Below are 18,158 nucleotides of genomic sequence, written 5' to 3' on the forward strand. Positions count from 1 at the left end.
TAAGGCGCCGCGATTCGCTGTGCTGAGTTGTGTCCCTTGAACACACCAGAAACCTTTGACTGTGGGTTCGAATCCTGGTTCGCCCCGATTATGTTTCTAGGTTTGTCAGCACCATACCCGTGCTTGTCGGTTTCACCGAAGTGGTAAACGTCTGAGACCTGCATCACTTCGGGCTTTCCTCCAACATTAAGCTGACCCGCCGTGATATAATTGTAATACTGTTAAAAGCGGCGTTAAACCAACTCACTCACTCACTCACTGTGGGAGGAAGTTCTGAATTCAGTGATGCCGGTCTGGATGTTTATCACTTTAGCAGGATCATAAACAGGCCAAATAAGAGATTCCAACCCATGATCCTTCAACGTCTAAGGGATGCAACTCTGCAAATTTTGGCACCACACACCACAGGGCCGCCCTGATTGCCAGGATATGGCTGAAATATTGCTGATGTGACGTTAAATATTAACTCACTCACTCTCGCCCTGGAAACTGATCAACAACAATAATTGCGAGAAGGAATTTAGACATATTTGATTTTTTTCTTTTCAGCTGGTGAGATTGGTTACAGCTTCGATAAGATCAAGTATTTTGAGCTTGAGTATCAGAAGTACAGTGGTAGCCCAACTAAAGCCTTACTCTGGGACTGGGGGAGCCGTAATGCCACGGTCAAAGACCTCTATAATAAACTGAGGGTCCTCAATCGTGTTCGAGATATGCAAATCCTAGAAAATTATGGTAAGTGAAATTTTAGCTGTTTGACATCACTTACACCAATGTCACAGTGGGGGACACACAATATTTCCTTATTGGAAAATGAACATGTGTCCTTGGTGCTCTCTCAATAAAATCAGAGAGCACTCCGAAACGATTTCATTCTGCTGGTAAGTCTAAAAAATCCTCCATAGCAGGTCACAGGGGAACTTTCTAATCAGCCAATCAGCATTGAGAATTCTAAATTCTAGGAACAAGCGAGAAAAGCATTCAGAACAGTGTATCTGGTTTTCTGTATCTTGAAACATAAATGGGCAGTTCCAAATGGAAATAATAATAGGAGCACTTTGTGTTGTGGATACTTGATGCATCTGTTGTTTCTGACACCAAGAGGGATGTACTGTCCGTGGATGATGATAATGATGTTGTAGATTTAACGAGCATTTCCGGTGTTGCTGATTTCACACTCGGAATATTTGTGTACTGTGTGAGTTGACTTTAGCTGAAATCAGAATCAAGGTGGTAAAAGCTGACATCTGATTGGCTAAAATAACATGCATCCTTCAGTTGGATTGGGCGATCGACGTTTTCTCAGGGTTCTCATGATGCAACCTCCTATCATGCCTGTCACACACAGAAATATTGTTTTGTAGACTTTGTATACAAGTTCATTAAGATGTCTCCATGATATCCTTGACAATGAGTCTTTAGCATGTACTTTGTCACGTGATCACTGAATGGAGGGAAAATCCAGTACTGGAAACCCTGTGGGGGGCCCAGTTTAGAATATCTCCCCAGCAATCTATAGCTTGTTAAAACAGGCGGCTTGAGTGGACTCAGTGACCTGGCTGACAGCCAGAAATATTGCTCATACGATACGACATCAACTTGACAATTGCTGACCGTGCATATTTGTGAGAGGAACTTTTGAGATTCCGATACAGTTTTTTTTTTTTTGCACCTGTTAGTACAGAGTGAGTGTGTTGGATCTAATGCCGCTTTGAATAGCCCGAAAGTAGTGCAGGTCTGAGACATTACCACTTTGGTTAAACCACAAGCAGAGGTATGGCGCTGACAAACCCAGAAACATATTCAGGGCGAACTGGGATTCGAATCCACAATTCCTGGTGTGCTCAAGGGACGCAACTCTGCACAGAAGATTATGGGGCCTTAGACAACGTGGCAACCTGTGCCCTCTGTTGGTTTAGACGTGACATGTAAAGCTCAGATGTAAACGTTCCAGTGTTTGAAATGATCTCCATAATAATGGGGTCCCCTTGAACGTGTTAGCCACAAGGGACCAGACGCGAAGCTATCAAGAGGAGTTGGGTGTATGCCCCACCCATGTAATTTTTTCAAATGTAGACCTGAAATGGTGTACTTTAAGCCATTCTGGGCACTAATAAAGTGTCTGGTTGAAATTTTAAGTGTCTGTTTTTATGTGTGTATCACATGGATCTTTTAGAGGTGTGAGAAACTCGAAACAAAACAATAACTTATGCGTAAAGTGACCTTATTTTCATAATAAAAAAAGCATAAGGGGATGTGTGTAGGTTTATCTTTTTTTCGCGCCCCGATTTTTTTCACTGCATATTTTTGTTTATTATGCCTCAAGTAAGATTACCCAATCAGAGAGCAGAACTACTAAACCCACATGACCCTGTATACTGTCAGTAAAAATCCAAGATGGTTGTTACTGACCTAATATGAGACCATATACCGTGGTTATCAGCCATTTTGGATTTTCCAACACCCACCTCACATATTTCACATTGAAATTCAGGTACAGATATTCATTATTCGACACTGTTTTGTGTTTTCTTATCATAAATTGTGATTTTCTTTTGCTAACCTAATATGACACCGTATACGGCAACGAAAAACACCATAACTAATAAAATGGGACGCCGTAAACGCAAACACTGCATGGTGAGGGTGAAGGTCCCTTAATCAGGTCTGTACATGTGGAAGCAGCCAGGAATGCTTTACAATGAACAAAGATGTGTTTCAGTTGCTTCTGCCAAGGAGGCCAAGCCCTACAAGCCCGACAAGGCCTTGAACAGCGACTTTGAGGAACAAGCTCCATCAAACAGACCAGTCCCAAGCCTGTCGGGTATCAATACAGATGGTTAGTAAATAAAGGACAATTTTATCCTGTTTGGACTGTCCATCTGACAATGACAACAAGTTTAATTATTTATTTATGTAGTTAGTTGTCTTTTATAAATATCTGAATTCTCTTTTTTATTCAAATGTATCTTATTTCAAATTTCTTCAATTAAAATTAAATTCAAATTGTATTTGAAAACTTAGAGAAACTTAATACATGATGAAACGAGAGTAATTGTCAAGATATTTGTACAATTACTTTGTTAACTTTATCCAAGAAGCTCAGTGTTCATTGTGTAAGATGCCTGGTTGTGGAAACCATAAATAAAATACGTACTTGCATTGTGCAGGTTTTTAGTTTGATCTGGTACAGGTTACTCAATTTAGTTATTAAATTGCTTCCCTTATGATGCCCACCACTGCGAAGTTGGCTGGGAATATCGAAGCAGGTCTGTCCTACCCATTTGTCTGTGTGTCCCAAAATCGATTTCGGGGCTAAAGCTACAAGGACTACATTTACGAAACTTTTGCTGTTAGGATTTCCTCAGTAAGCATTATTTTTGTCTTTTTCCATAGATACAAGTTTGGACCTTGTCGCCGAAAATGAGTTTAACTAAAACATTATTAAGTCTCCAGCTGACCGACATATCTTTTTTTCATTTTTTATTTTGACAAGCTCAAACCCGAAATTGCAAATTTCTGGAGAAAAGCAAATTTGTCTCCCTGATTAGAATGCTCGTTCCCCGGGTTCAGTAATCTACCCACCCCACTCATCACTCTCACACAGACTGCATCATTCGTGACCAACTCGTGTTATTCCGGGACAAGCCGAATAGCGACTCGTGGCCATTTTTGCGACCAGGTTCCGTCTTAGCATACCTAAAACAATGTCAACTCGTTACGTAATGGTTCACACATTTTCCCTATATATTATATATATTTCAGATGCAATTTAAAGCACATCGGGACGTGCGAAATTATACAGTATGATTGAACACATTTAACAGTGTCTTTGGTATATTTTTAGATGCAAGACATATGTAAAATCAAAAATTATTTCTGAGGGATTCTTTGACGAAGAACTTGAAATCATACACGCATTCTGATTGGTTTGTCATATTTTTGCACATAACATTCATCGATAGAGGGACGAGTCTTGTTGCAGGTTACGGAAAGGGGCGAATGGTGACGAATGAGACTGCATGTGCAGTTTATGCTTCCATTTTGGGAAAGGTGGTTAGAGTTACTTGCCCTTGGAAAATATAAAACTGGTACAGGCAGTGAGTGAGTGAGTGAGTTTGGTTTAACGCCGCTTTTAACAGTATTCCAGTTATATCGCGGCGTGTCAGCTTAATGTGGGAGGAAAGCCCGAAGTGATGCAGGTCTCAGACGTTTACCACTTCGGTGAAACCAACGAGCACGGGTATGGTGCTGACAAACCTAGAAACATAATCGGGGCGAACCGGGATTCGAACCAACAATCATAGGTTTCTGGCGTGCCCAAGGGACGCAACTCTGCACAGCGAATCGCGGCGCCTTAGACGACTGGGCCACCCGTGCCCCCTGGTACAGGCAGGGACCAGGAACATATTTATGAATTTTTTGCATAAAACAATTTAATTATATTGTTTTCCAGATCTACCAAAGCCACCCCTTCCAAAACAGCCGACGGATGATTCCGATTCCAATGTCGTCAACTTTAACCAAATGAAAGGAACAGCCACGAAATCTAAAGTGTCGTCCAAAATCCATGCTGATGTTTCCGAGAAGGAGAAACAGTATGACGATAAAGTGATTCCAGGCACACAGAGTACCAATTCCAACACGTCAGGATCGTCGATGTTTGGAAAACGAGTTCCTCAAGAATCTGTGTCAACAACAGATAACAAAAGCTCTAAAGCTTCAGAAAGCACAGATTCCTCTTCTTTTGACTTTGATTCCATTGAGAAGTCTGATCCAATGAAGGGATTTGAGAGTTTGAAAAGTTACGTAAAAAGTGACAATTTGAGCTTCAATGATGCCGCGGCTCTGGTAGGCACACCATTCTTTGAATACAAGGAACTGTTTGAGGCTACAGAAGGGTTCAGTTCTTCCCATAAACTTGGTGCTGGCGCATTCGGAACTGTGTATCAAGGCCTACTGAGGTGTTCCAGGTGTGCGATCAAGAAGCTGGATGAGGTAAACATTTTTTTTGTTTTTTGTTTAATTTTGATGATTTGTTTTATAATAATAATAATAATAATAATAGGCCATTTTTATTGTGCTATATTTGCATACTAATCAGGGGCCTACTCAAAGCGCTGCAGTGTTATTACCCCGGTCAACGGATCAGTATGAACATTTCATTCTCAGCTCCTAAGGGAGTATCCAAGCTGCCTGTGAGGCGCTAGAAGGTTAACGGTCATTTCATTCTCATCCCACCGGGTACCCAGTCACAGCTGGCTGAACAGGGGCACATTTCGAACAATGTCACTTGTCTAAGGAGACACCACATGTGCAACCTGTGCGTCAGTGTGGGGCAGGACCGAAGTCCTAGAAACTCTCAGGTGTCTGACAGTAACCCTTCCAACTGCTCTCTACGACCAACATTGCTTAACTTTGCCTGGTTTGTGACCTAGGCGCTGTGAGAACTGTTTCAGAATCATAGCTTTCAAATGCTACTGGTCAGTGAAGACTGCTGTCATTGGATGTTTAATTGTCCTGCACAGTTTAGTAATCTTCCGCTAGCGCGTTACTCTGGGGCAGGATAGTATACTGTGTCTGAGTGGGGTATTCATATTAAACTAGCATCAGTCTGGACTAGTACAAGCAGCCACACACACACAAACACGTACATGCACGTCGCTATATAGAGCAATAACCTTGAACGTGACTTTAAACCTCAATCCACCTCACCGAACACATGGCACACAGGTCAATGGTCAAAGGCCTGTATACAGCTAGATATCAATACCTGTGTGTCATTTGTTATTCTTCTGTACATCTGGCGTCATCCAATTATCTTTTTGCCACTTGTTTTATCCATTACCTGTTGTTGTCAATGATAAGCTGCTGCTTGTCACATGTCATGCATATATACCTCTCATCCCTTGGTTGTTGTCCCAAAGGAAGAAAATATCGGGGAGTCGATTATATGATTCTGCAACACAGACACCTCCTCTTGGTGCCAAATCCCCCATTGTATAATGAGCAAAAAATATTGGGGTTCATGAATATTTTTTGGGAATATTTTTTTTATAGTGAAGAATGAGCACACAATTTCATAAATACATCCCCAAAAATATATATGTGGTGTCTCATTTCATGGACGGTGAATGTATACTACTCAAAAGAGGTTAAGGATTACCCAATTCTTTCATATTGGTAATGTTAATCTGTCATGGCATGAGAGATTAACTATTGTAATATGAAAGAATCAGGTGATCCTTAACTTCTTTTGAGCAGTATATTTCTAATTATATCATGCTAAGATATTGATATACCGGTACACAGCAAAATATATAATACACCCATGCTAAAAATGAAACCAATAAGAAATGGTGATTTGATAGTGATGTATTTGATACGGATATCATAGTTGTGTTTGAATTAGTAGTTGTATTTGTAGTAGTAGTTGTGTTTGTAGTAGCTGTAGTAGTTGTATTTTCAGCCTGGTAATGTTTTGATAACATTTGTAATTTTTCGGTCAAATTCAATCTTCAAGTATAATATTTCTTTACAGTTTACATATATATTCAGAAGTTACTGTCAGTTACTGTATTCTTTTATGGCTCCTCAACCAATCACCATGCTTCGCTGCACTGGTCATGCTAAAATGTTTAACAAAAGGTGGCTGCACGGTGAGGTCAAACCGTCCAAACTTAATAAAGGATGCATGGAGTTCTCAGCCAATCAGATATCAGCTTTCTTAAATCATTCAACTTTGTGTCCTTACCTTTATTATTTTCATTTGGAACTGCATGTTTGTCTTAAAGGTAAATGCTTTCTTCACTAATATCGAGAATTTGGAAGCCTTGACATTGATAGGTTGTTTAGAAAGTTTACCTGATGTGATAACATCTTCAAGCATTGCGTGGATTGATGCACATGTTGTCAATCACTGGATAGTCTGGTCCAGACTTGATTATTTACAGACCGCCGTCATATAGCTGGAATATTGCTGAGTGCGGCGTTAAACGACAAACAAAACCAAATAAAAAATCAACTAGAGAGGTATCTCAACATGTTTGTAGGGAAGTTGAGATTGGTTTGATTGGTTGATTTTATTGAGATTGGTTTTTAGAGTTGATATGTCTATATTTAATATATATTTTCTTGTCCTAATTTTAGGAAAACAAAGATGTGAAGGGAGACAAATCCGTACAGTTTAGTGAGCTGACAGCCTTATTAAGGTAAGAGAAATGATGATACGTTTAAACCCTGCACAGTATTGAGGAATGAATGGAATCTCATTAAAATCAGATCTTAGTTCTCGCTCCCGCTAAACAAAGATCTGAGGACAGCCCATTGCGGGTCACGTCAGGCCGACCTTGCACGAACTTTGACCGACCAATGGAATGACCAATCAAAAGGCAGCTTTCTCGTGCTTTACGGCACTTATTTCAAATTGGCGAGTACGCTTCGAAACATATTTTGACAAATTCTCGATTACAAATTTGAAACCTGAACAAAAGAACATTCTGCGATGGCTAATAGATGGTCTTGATTGTATTGATTCAGTTGTTAAACCTGTAACTATCGTTCAGAGTTAAAGTTTTCGAGGTTGCATGATAAGACATCACATTCCGACTGTCACTTTCACAATCTGGTAAGTGATGCTCTGATTGGTCGGATGAAAGGTCTTTCTGACATGACCCTTAATGGGATGTCCTCAGATCTTTGTTTAGCGATAGCGAGAACTAAGATCTGATTTTAATGAGATTGGGAATGAATGTGTTGCACACAATAAAGCCTTGCCTGGTCCGGTGAAAATCTGGGATAGAATTGGTCTTCATTACCCCATGCTTGTTATAAGAAGCGATAACTGGATTGGGTGATCTGGCTTGATGACTTCGTCATCGTATCCCAATTGTGTGGATCAGTGCTCATGATGTCAATCACTGGTTGATTATTTACAGGCTGCTATCATATTGCTGGAATATTGCTGAGTGCAGCCTTAAACAAAAAAACAAACAAACAAAGAGCTGTGGGGAAAATATGTCTTCCTAACATACAGCCTATTTGTGAAACATGTTTTATAACCATTTCTTGTTTTAAAAATTCATAAATTAAAAAAATAGCTTTTTAGCTTTTGGGGTGAAAAGGTGTGTAGAGATATTAACTTGGATTCCAATTTTCACACATTTTTATTTAAATCTGAAACAAAATGATTTTATTAAGGATATATTTTGAGAGCTTTTTGAGTTGCTGTATATTATCAGAAAAATATTGTCAGTAACTGACTGGGTTAGCCATTGAGCACTTATCGGTATGAAATGCTGAGTTAACAGATTTTTAGTTAACCCTTAATCTTCTTAAAAATGAGTATTTAATTCAGCAACTGATCCAACTGTTTCTGTTCAGGTATCGTCATGAGAATATTGTGAATCTATATGGGTATGCAATAGATGGACCCGCCCTATGTCTAGTCTATCAACACATGGTCAATGGGTCTTTAGAAGACAGATTACAGTGTAAGGTAAGTAACATTGAGTCGGTCAGTTTTGACCAGAGGACCCCCAATAATTAATCTTAGGGTCCTTGCAGTCAATATGGGGGTCCTGCAAAGTAATGAACAAGGGTGGTGTACTGTCGTTTGATAGACCCGTGAAGATCCTATTCATAGAATAGTACAATTTTTCAGTCATTGTAGGTAGACATATTTAAATTATTATATCTACAATTACAGGTTACAAAGTGCACAGATGCGGTTACTACAATATTCAAAGGATGTGTGGCAATACATTTCGTGCAGACAACATGACAGAAATCTACAAAGAAAATGTATTTAAGTTTTGGAGACAACAGCTTGGAATTCTATATACGACTGTGACGTCATATCTTTTGTGTCACAATGAGAGATATGACGTCATAATGGTGACGTGCAGTGCAGAACAAAAGCATTGCAAAGCTTGCTTAGTTTTCTTTAGGGGTGCCCACCTCATGTTAGCTAACCAAGTTGCCGTGCTGCTTTCAATGCCTGTCATATGTTCGAGAGTATTGCGATGTAAACAAACTGATTGAGCATATACAGAGCCATATTTTGTAAAAAGGCTGTTGTCGGTGATTCCGTTATTCAGATCAACAACCCACTCAAAACACTAGACTGAACCGATGCCGCTTAACTCAATATATTTGCTGACATCAAAGAGTTCGTGTTTTATTAAGTCATGGTAAAATGGAGATAAACATGGGGCTAGATTAACATTTGAAACCTTACACTGTGAGTTAAATCTACAGCTAACCTTGCTCTACATGGAAAACATAGTATGTTTATCTCCTGAATGTCATGGGGGGGCCAGGGGTGACCCACTCGTCTTAGGCGCCGCGATTGAACTATTGATTTAGGGATTGTTATGCAATAGACTTTGAAGAAGTAAACATCCCATCTATGTACAGAGCCTACTGAAAGTAGTTCCTGCTAGGCTACCTCATTTGCATATTTATCAGATTGCGAGAAGGGGTGAGTATAGGCTGCTATAGAACTGAGAAGGTGATGAGTATAGCCTGCTAGAGCTCAAAATGGGATGAGTATAGCCTGCTAGAGCTCAAAATGGGATGAGTATAGCCTGCTAGAGCTCAAAATGAGATGAGTATAGCTTGCTAGAGCTCAAAATGGGATGAGTATTGGCTGATAGAACTGAGAAGGTGATGAGTATAGCCTGCTAGAGCTCAAAATGGGATGAGTATAGGCTGATAGAGCTCAAAATGGGATGATTATTGGCTGATAGAGCTGGGAAGGGGCTAAGTATAGTCTGCTAGAGCTCAAAATGGGATGATTATTGGCTGATAGAGCTGGGATGGGGCTAAGTATAGTCTGCTAGAGCTCAAAATGGGATGAGTATTGGCTGATAGAGCTGGGAAGGGGCTAAGTATAGTCTGCTAGAGCTCAAAATGAGATGAGTATAGGCTGATAGAGCTGGGAAGGGGCTGAGTATAGTCTGCTAGAGCTCAAAATGGGATGAGTATAGGCTGATAGAGCTGGGTAGGGGCTGAGAATGGAATGGATGGGGGTGAATGTTACTGTTTTTTGTTGGATATGAACATTTTACATAAAATTGGTTGCCAGGACAACACACCACCCTTACTCTGGGACAAAAGAATCAGTATTGCAGCCGGAGCATCTAGAGGTCTACAGTTCCTACATCGGTTTGGCGCCAAGCCTCTCATACATGGTGACATAAAGAGGTAAGTTATCACCTTCTTGACACACTGGCGAAGCTAGCTCTAGACAAAACAGAGGTACAGCCTATTCCATTTAATAAATTAGAAATAAGAAGCAAAACCAAAGCCTCCATAGCCCAAAGATGGCAAGCCCAGTGGAATGCAAGTAAGATCGGCAGATGGCTATACAAAATTCAACCCAATTCAACCCAAGCCCTGCTCATACTCAAATGAAAGGAAAGTCGAAATTGCCATCTCACGCCTCAGTCTTGGTCACACACAAAAAAGCACAAGACAAGGTTTGTCCATCTTGCGATCAAGAATGTTAAGACCACGCCCCAGCCCGGACTCGGCTTAGACAAGAATTGAAGTTAGATTCGCTATCTGTCATAGATCTCCTTAAGCCAAGAGATGCAATAGCGAAGGCCAAACTAACTCTATTTCTGAGGGATGGACAGCTACTCGAAAGTATAAAAACGGAGCAGCCAAACATAATAATGAAATTATATCAATATACAAAAATAGAAATCATATCAATACAAAAATAGATATTCCCGTGTACCCTACTCACACACATGAGTCCCAAAGAGGGACAGGTCAGCCAAAATTGCTAAGGCAGAAGGCGACCTCTTAAACACTTAAAGCAACAACATTCTTGACAGAGTCACTTGAACATGGGGACATGAAGAGCTGTCGGTATCCTTTACGCAAACAAATTGAGGATGGACGTCAATATTTCATTACAACCCTACTCACTCAAGGCCCTTCAGCCTTCCATCCACCCAGCCATACAATACACAGTCAATATCAGTTGTGTCTTTTTTTCTTCACTTTTTCTTCAATGCAATATCATTCATGAAATTATCAATAAATCATCCATTGTTGCTGTTTCTGTCTGCCAGTGCCAATATTCTACTTGACAAGCACTTTGAAGCCAAGATTGGGGATCTGGGACAGGCTCAGTATGCCAACAGCAAGACGAGTGGCGTCCTCACGGGGAGGTTTACTCACATCTCACAGAAACAGGCATCTTCCAAAATCTACGGCACCAAGGCGTATATGGCGCCTGAACTTTTAAGGGCCGGAGGACGCATGTCTGTCAAAACTGACATCTATGCATTTGGCGTGGTGAGTTATGAAGTATTAGTCCCTTATCGGAAAATTTGTGAAAAAGACAGATAATAATGGAATAATAACAGTGTTGATCTCTTGTCTTTTTGTGGGCTCTCTGATTGGACAAAGAAATCAGGCACACATTGCATTCATTTTTCTTTTTGTTAATTAATGGAGATGACTTTCTATGGACTACTGACAAATCCTGATCGTTGCTGAGAACATTAGTGAAAAGATCCTCCTAGTTTTAAAGAATGAAAAGTGGAAGAAAATAATCTGAAAAGCAATGCTCTTTTATAGTGAGTGAATGAGTGAGAATGGTTTTACGCCGCTTTTAGAATTATTCTAGCAACATCACGGCAGGGGACACCAGAAATGAGCTTCACACATTGTACCCATGTCGGTAATCGGACCCGGATTTACGCTTAAACCACTAGGCTACCCTACTGCCCCGCTCTTTTATATATTTTACAGACTGCAAACTTACAAATTCACCCCAAAAGATTTGTGCATACATTATGTTTAATTTTAGATTGATGATCTGGCTTAATAAAAACTGCTTGCATTGCAAAATATTTAAATAAAACCATCAAGAACTAAAATGAAATTAGATGAATGTTTTTACCTACCAACCATATTTCATACAAAAATCAGTCATCCCCAAAATATAAATATTTCTGGCCTTAGGGTGTTAACTGTCTCCAGAAATTTGAAAATGATGTAACAAATTTGCCAGTGGTAGAGAAGAATGCAGAATGTAGATATACTACTCAAAAGATATTAAGGAACACTCGATGTTTCATAGGACTATGGCCATGACAGATTAACTATAGTCAAATGAAAAATGTGGGTGTTCTTTAATAGTTGTCACAAAAAGATGCTGAGACTATTTGTGTTTCAGCTCTGTTTTACTTGATTTGCAGGTATTACTGGAACTGTGTAGTGGGGAGAAGGCAAACGATGAAAGAAGGGAAAGCGATAATAAATTTTTGGTGAGAATTTTTGCTGAAGTTACAGTGAGGTCACCTTCACTCATTAGGGCCCACTGCATGTCAAGTCTGTTGGACAAAATGGCTGCAATGTGGCATCCCTCTCACGATATATTGTAGTGTTGAACTTGATGTCACACTGCTGTTTTCAACAAAATTCAGTTGACAGCTCTGATTAGTGGTTTTTGCTCTATACAGTGGAACCTGTATAAACTGGACTTGTGTGATCTAGTCTGGTTTATACAGAGGTCGTGATTGGTGAGATTATAGCAGGAGTTATGTCCCTTGCTGTCATCACACAAACTCTCAAGGCCAAATAACAAGAACAATGATGTTCCAAAAGTCTGCTGTCTGTAACCACATCACCAAATCCTTGTCATATTTTCGGATGACCCTCCCCATTTACATTATTTTCATGACCCTCCCTGAAAAGACAAAATGCAAAAAACTCTTTACATGGTGGCACTTGGTCCTGGGCACAGCGCACAGGTCACAAATCAGGTGAAGTTAAGCAACGCCGGTCTCGGAGTGTAGTTGGATGGGTGACCACGTTCAGCAGCTTGACTCCTGAGAGTTTCTAGGGCTTCGGTCCTGCCCCACACTGAAGCACATGTACCACATGTGGTGTCTCCTTAGACAAGTGAATTTGTTCGAAATGTGCCTCTGTTCACCCAGCATTGAGTGGGTACCCGGTAGGATGAGATGGTAATGTGGCTGTTAACCTTCTAGCGCTATACAGGCAGCTTGGGTTGTATACTCCCAGGGAGCTGAGAATGAAAATTGAGTGCTCACTGATCCATTGACCGGGGTAATAATAGTGTAGCGCTATGAGCATCCACTTGGTGAATGGAATCTGGCGCATTATAAATGCACTTATTATTATTATTACATTTTATTTTAAAATTTCCAATCATGACCCTTCCCACATATGTGTATTATTTTTTATGACCCTCCCCTAGGGACTGTCACTTTTTTGTGACCCCCACCTGATTTCCCCCTGACCCACGCCTCCTACGATAAATGACCAGTCCCTGAAACCATCAATAGTGAAAGTCAGAATTGACGAAACTATCAATATTTTATTATATACCTTTGACATTGACAAAGCCAATGAAAACATAATACAACCTGATAATATATGTTCCACTTGATAGACAAGCTACTTCGGAGAAATGCAAGATGAGACCAAGGGAGACGAGTCAAAATTGTGTCGGTTGTTCCGTGACAAGCGTGCTGGAGAGTGTTCGGAGACATTCATCATTGACCTCATGAGCTGTGCATCCAAGGCTGTGGAGGGAACCAAGAAAGTCAGGATCGAGATGGAGAAGGTAAACCTATATTTCTGCATGGGCACTGGGGGCACAGCTGTCTCAGGCTGCCTGATTCCTTGTGCAGAGTGTGCAGAGGTGCGTCCCTTAGGCATGCCAAAAACTATGTGGGTTCGAATCCAAATTCATTTTGTGTATGTTTTTCTAGATTTGTCAGCCCAATACCTGTGTTTGTAATTTCGCCAGTGTGGTAAACGAGACCTGCATCGCTTTGTGCTTTCCTCCCACATTATGCTTGCTGGTGCATATATTTTCCTAATATATTTTTTTACAATATGGAAACGCACTTAGGTAGTATACTCTTTGTAACATTCTCAACCTCGATGCAGCAGTCCTCAATATTGCTTTAATTTCAACTGATCAAATCATACGATAGGTTCCCAGAAACCTTTGCTTGTTTTAAGAAGCGACATAATGGATCGTATCTGTCATCATACCCAGAAGGTGTTGAGTGTTGCGAATATCAATCACTGGATTATCTGGTCCAGATGTTGTTATTTACAGGCCGTTGTCGTATTGCTGGAATTTGGAGTGGAGTGCAGCGTTAAACAACAAACAATCATCAAGTTCACTGGAAGTGCACAAGCAGTACATTTCAAGCCAACCACCTGATACAATCCCCGAAAAACACTCCACTGTAACTTAGATGTAGTCTTGATGAATGAACGTTTGTGGATTATTACCGTGTCTGTATTGTTTCAGCTTCTTCATCTTTTGGAGTCAATTGAAGACCGATGGAGGGAAGCACAGAGTACATGTACGTTGATTTCTTTACATCAGGGATTAAAAAAATAGATATTTCTGACTAATCACTGACTGTTTCATGTACTTGTTGGGGCCTATTTTTTTGGTTACGGACAGGATATTTTTTCAGTTTCTGCTTCAAGACATTGTTTTCCTTAGAAATGAGGGAGGGTCAAAACACTGTGAGGGGCTGCCTTTCATACAAAACACAATGTATGGGCGGATCCAGGATTTTACAAAAGGGTGGGGGGTGGGGGGAGCACTTGGGACAGTTGTAACTTCAGTGTATATGTTTGTGGGGTGGGGTGGGAGGTGTGGAATCCACCCAAAGGCTACCCAAAAAATCACAAACACAATCAGTAAGCCATCATGAATTTTGCTTTAACATCCACATCAACATGTTATCATGGTAGGCAATGTGCATACAAAATACCGTCAGATGTAAAAAAAAAAAAGAAAAGAAAAAAAAAGACCCCCCCACTGGTTCCACCACTGTTGTGTGTAGGCATTTTTAATTTTCAATTTTGAGGTAAATGTTTACTTGTAAGTTTCATGGCTCACAGTAATAACATTGTGCATACAAAATACCATCAGACGTAAAAACCAAAAAAGAACCTACCCCCCACACTGGTTCCGCCACTGTTGTGTGTAGCCATTTTTTTAATTTTTAATTTTGAGGTAATGTTTACTTGTAAGTTTCATGGCTCACAGTGATAACAATGTTTTTTGCTCTTTTTCTATTTCTCAAAGTCCGGATTTTATCCATAAGTAGCAGGGTAAAAGCATTGTAAGGCAACTGTTCTATATTTCCCATCTGAAGTAGTAATTATTAGTTGTTATGAGGTATTACACGTTATGTTGTTCCCTGATCTGCGTTTATCAATGTCTAAAGCTTGGGACAGAGTATGCATAGCAGGATAGTATTCTGAACTTAAACAATTGAATTTCAAATGAAAAAATCAAATTGGATTGGAATCAAAATAATCACTACTTTTGACAAGAGTTCTTCAATTTATTTCTAATTTTACAGTGTCGGAGAGTAGCTGCATGTCAGCTAACCTGTCTGTGACCAGCGGAGATAACTACAGTCACCCAGTCCTTGCAACAAACCCAGGGGGGTTGTCACAACCTACTGATCCCAAAGGAGAAGAAATCTCACACACACCATTAAGTCCACTTGAGATCTTCAGGCAGACATCAGGAAAAGACTTGCCTTTGCCATTCAAGCTTGCGCAGTTCTATGAAAAGCATGGCAACAGTATTGACGATGAACAGAAGAGTGTGTCACTTCCAGCACAGCTGCCTGAATCCCTGAGACTTCAGATGATAGCCGATGCAAGGAAGGAAGGATTCAGTGGCGACTTTGATGAGATTGCCAGGATAAAAGCGAGGAATAAGCAAGATGAGGGTGGTTCTTTGTGCGACAATTTTGACTCTGATCCGAAGAAAGTGGATAAATTGAGACAGTTTGACGAGGAACTGAGTGGGAGGAATTCATTGAATGTCCATGCAAATTCTGAAATTCTCGAGTCGGATCCACGGAAACTTGCCGCCCTGAAGCAGTTTGATAAGGAGAAACCGATGACACGGCAACCTGAGGAATCGTCAGAGAAAGTGGACAATGACTATCTTCCTGTGTCTGATCCGGCCAAACTGAGGAAGATGGATGAATTTGAACGCCAGAGTTCATCCGATTCTAAGGATTCTATTTCATCTGGGTTGATGTACGGGGAGGGTGGGAGGCCATTACCCACAATGCCTGTCCACTTGCAGGATGGTGATAGAGTTGCACCGCAGGAGGTGTCAGGGTACTGTCTGAATCATGGGAGCAGTGCCCAGAATATGGGACAGATGAATGTCGGACAACAGAGTCAGGTTTCCTGTGGCCAGACGCAGAACGTATCTAATCACCAGTACAAGGTGGGTGTGCATCAGATGAATGTTAATTCGGCCCAAGATGGGTTTACACGATTGAATATCGAAGGAGTTCAAGGAGGTGCTTGTTTGAGTGGGTCAGGGTTGGACTATTTTGGAAATCAGTCCCAGCCGACGATGATTCCTGCTAATTTGTCAAGGACTGGTTGTGTTGTTAGCAGTGCTTCCCCTGACTTCCAGGGTGGCGCCATGCCAGGTGGAATTCACTCACACAGTGTAAGTGGAAGCCCGTCTCCAGTCTTGGAGGTCAGTGAAACATTGTCGCCAATGGCACGGCAGCAACGCCCCTTTCAGTACCCTGTGCCTCATCAGCAGACGGAGACAAGCACTTCTCAGACTTACACATCTTCTAGACAGATGTCAAAGTCCCTACCTGACCACACAGCTTCCAGGGAACATTCTCGCATGTATAACATTGCGGAAAAGCAACAGTCAAGTTTCCCGGGGAGAAGCCATATTCCTTACAGACCAAACATTGGCCAAAGAAATCTAAATCTCTGTCACAGAGAAAGTGAAGGGTTTGAGTATTCGGGGTTACCTGCAGGTCAGGGTCATAACCTTGAAGGTGAAGGTCATAATATTGGTTTTGACCAAGGTGAAGGACACATTGTTGAAAGCCCCCCAGGATGTGGTACAAGCGTAGATCCTGCTCCATATAAGTGTGGGGCTAAGAAGATGATGAACTTCTTTGACAGTTACAACCGAGCAGTGGCTGCTGGGACTGACGACGTGGAAGATAACGAGGAAGTTGAGGAAAACAACAGGGCAGTGGAAGGTGGGGATGAGGGTGAGGAAGACGATGAGTATGTGACAAACATCAATGTGTAATGGGTAGAGTGATTGTGAAGGAAACGTCAAATTTGTGTACAGCTGTTTTGTCATGATCGTGTAGTTATCGTGTACTAATGGGGACGGAGAGCACTAAACACAGCCTACCTTTTAAGGATTGTTAAATAGGACGTTATTTGAGATAATAAACGAGTGTGTGACGTCCAGATTAATGTGATTAACATAAGAATTTTCCAAGGCTCCAGGGATGATCATCCTTGATTTGAAGAGTCTAGATAAGACGTCACCTTTAGAAGTAATATTAGATATTTTTTTCAGTATGTGTTCTATTTGACATTGAAAAAAAGGAAATCAGTCATTACCTGCTTTGTGCTTTGTGACCTTAGAAGGTGGAAATCCCAGTATAGCTGTTGGCTTAAATAGTATCATCAGAATAGGTGAGGTGAGGTGAGGTGAGGTGAAATTGGGTTTAACGTTGCGTCCAAGATTTTTGCACTAATATAGCGACGTGCATGCATGTGTGTGTGTGTGGCTGCTTGTGCTAGTCCAGACTAATACTGATTTACAGTGCTAGCTATCTGAGATACCATGCTCGGTTTAACATGAATACCCCACTCAGACACTGTATACTGACTCCGAGCCGACAAGTCCTTGTTTTAGCCCCTTTATGCCAAGCGCCAGACATGGTAACAACAAGTACCATCTATTAACGTAATGTAATAAAGGGGATGCAACGTCTAGACAACCAGGAACCTGTCTAAGGGCTTCAGTGTAGGGTGTCACACAGGGTACACACTCACCATCGGGAATAATATATTACTGCCATAATGTTTTACAGGGACCAACCATTTGATATTGGGGGGTGGGGGGGGGGGGGGGATGTTGTGTGGAGGGGTGTTTGGATGGTTGTAACTAATAGTATTAAGCTACAAATAATCCAACATTTTCTGGCACAATCTATTTTTTCGATGAAATCCCAGGCCCCGCGGGAATATCCCTCAGTTCACAATAAGTGGAAAGAGTGTGTGAGTGGGGAGGGTTTGCTTAGTGTTTCATATGCTTGTTGACCAAATGTGTA

The 18,158-nt window shown here is 41.0% G+C and overlaps 1 protein-coding gene across 2 annotated transcripts in view; it reads left to right on the forward strand.

Moving 5' to 3' along the window:
- The window catches only part of LOC139446092 (uncharacterized), a 32,969-nt gene extending 15,019 nt beyond the window's left edge, over positions 1 to 17,950 (forward strand). For both annotated transcript variants that reach the window (XM_071227371.1, XM_071227372.1), the window contains 11 exons: positions 550 to 735; positions 2,723 to 2,839; positions 4,457 to 4,998; positions 7,150 to 7,211; positions 8,383 to 8,497; positions 10,088 to 10,206; positions 11,085 to 11,310; positions 12,219 to 12,287; positions 13,439 to 13,612; positions 14,315 to 14,369; positions 15,387 to 17,950. In XM_071227371.1, the coding sequence (XP_071083472.1) occupies positions 550 to 735; positions 2,723 to 2,839; positions 4,457 to 4,998; positions 7,150 to 7,211; positions 8,383 to 8,497; positions 10,088 to 10,206; positions 11,085 to 11,310; positions 12,219 to 12,287; positions 13,439 to 13,612; positions 14,315 to 14,369; positions 15,387 to 17,119 (3,398 nt within the window). In that variant the 3' untranslated portion in view covers positions 17,120 to 17,950. The remainder of the gene's footprint in view (positions 1 to 549; positions 736 to 2,722; positions 2,840 to 4,456; positions 4,999 to 7,149; positions 7,212 to 8,382; positions 8,498 to 10,087; positions 10,207 to 11,084; positions 11,311 to 12,218; positions 12,288 to 13,438; positions 13,613 to 14,314; positions 14,370 to 15,386) is intronic.
- The last annotated feature ends 208 nt before the right edge of the window (positions 17,951 to 18,158 follow it).

This window comes from Haliotis cracherodii, unplaced genomic scaffold (assembly GCF_022045235.1).
Source record: "Haliotis cracherodii isolate W230 unplaced genomic scaffold, xgHalCrac1.p SCAF_6, whole genome shotgun sequence".
Taxonomy (NCBI): Eukaryota; Metazoa; Mollusca; class Gastropoda; order Lepetellida; family Haliotidae; genus Haliotis; species Haliotis cracherodii.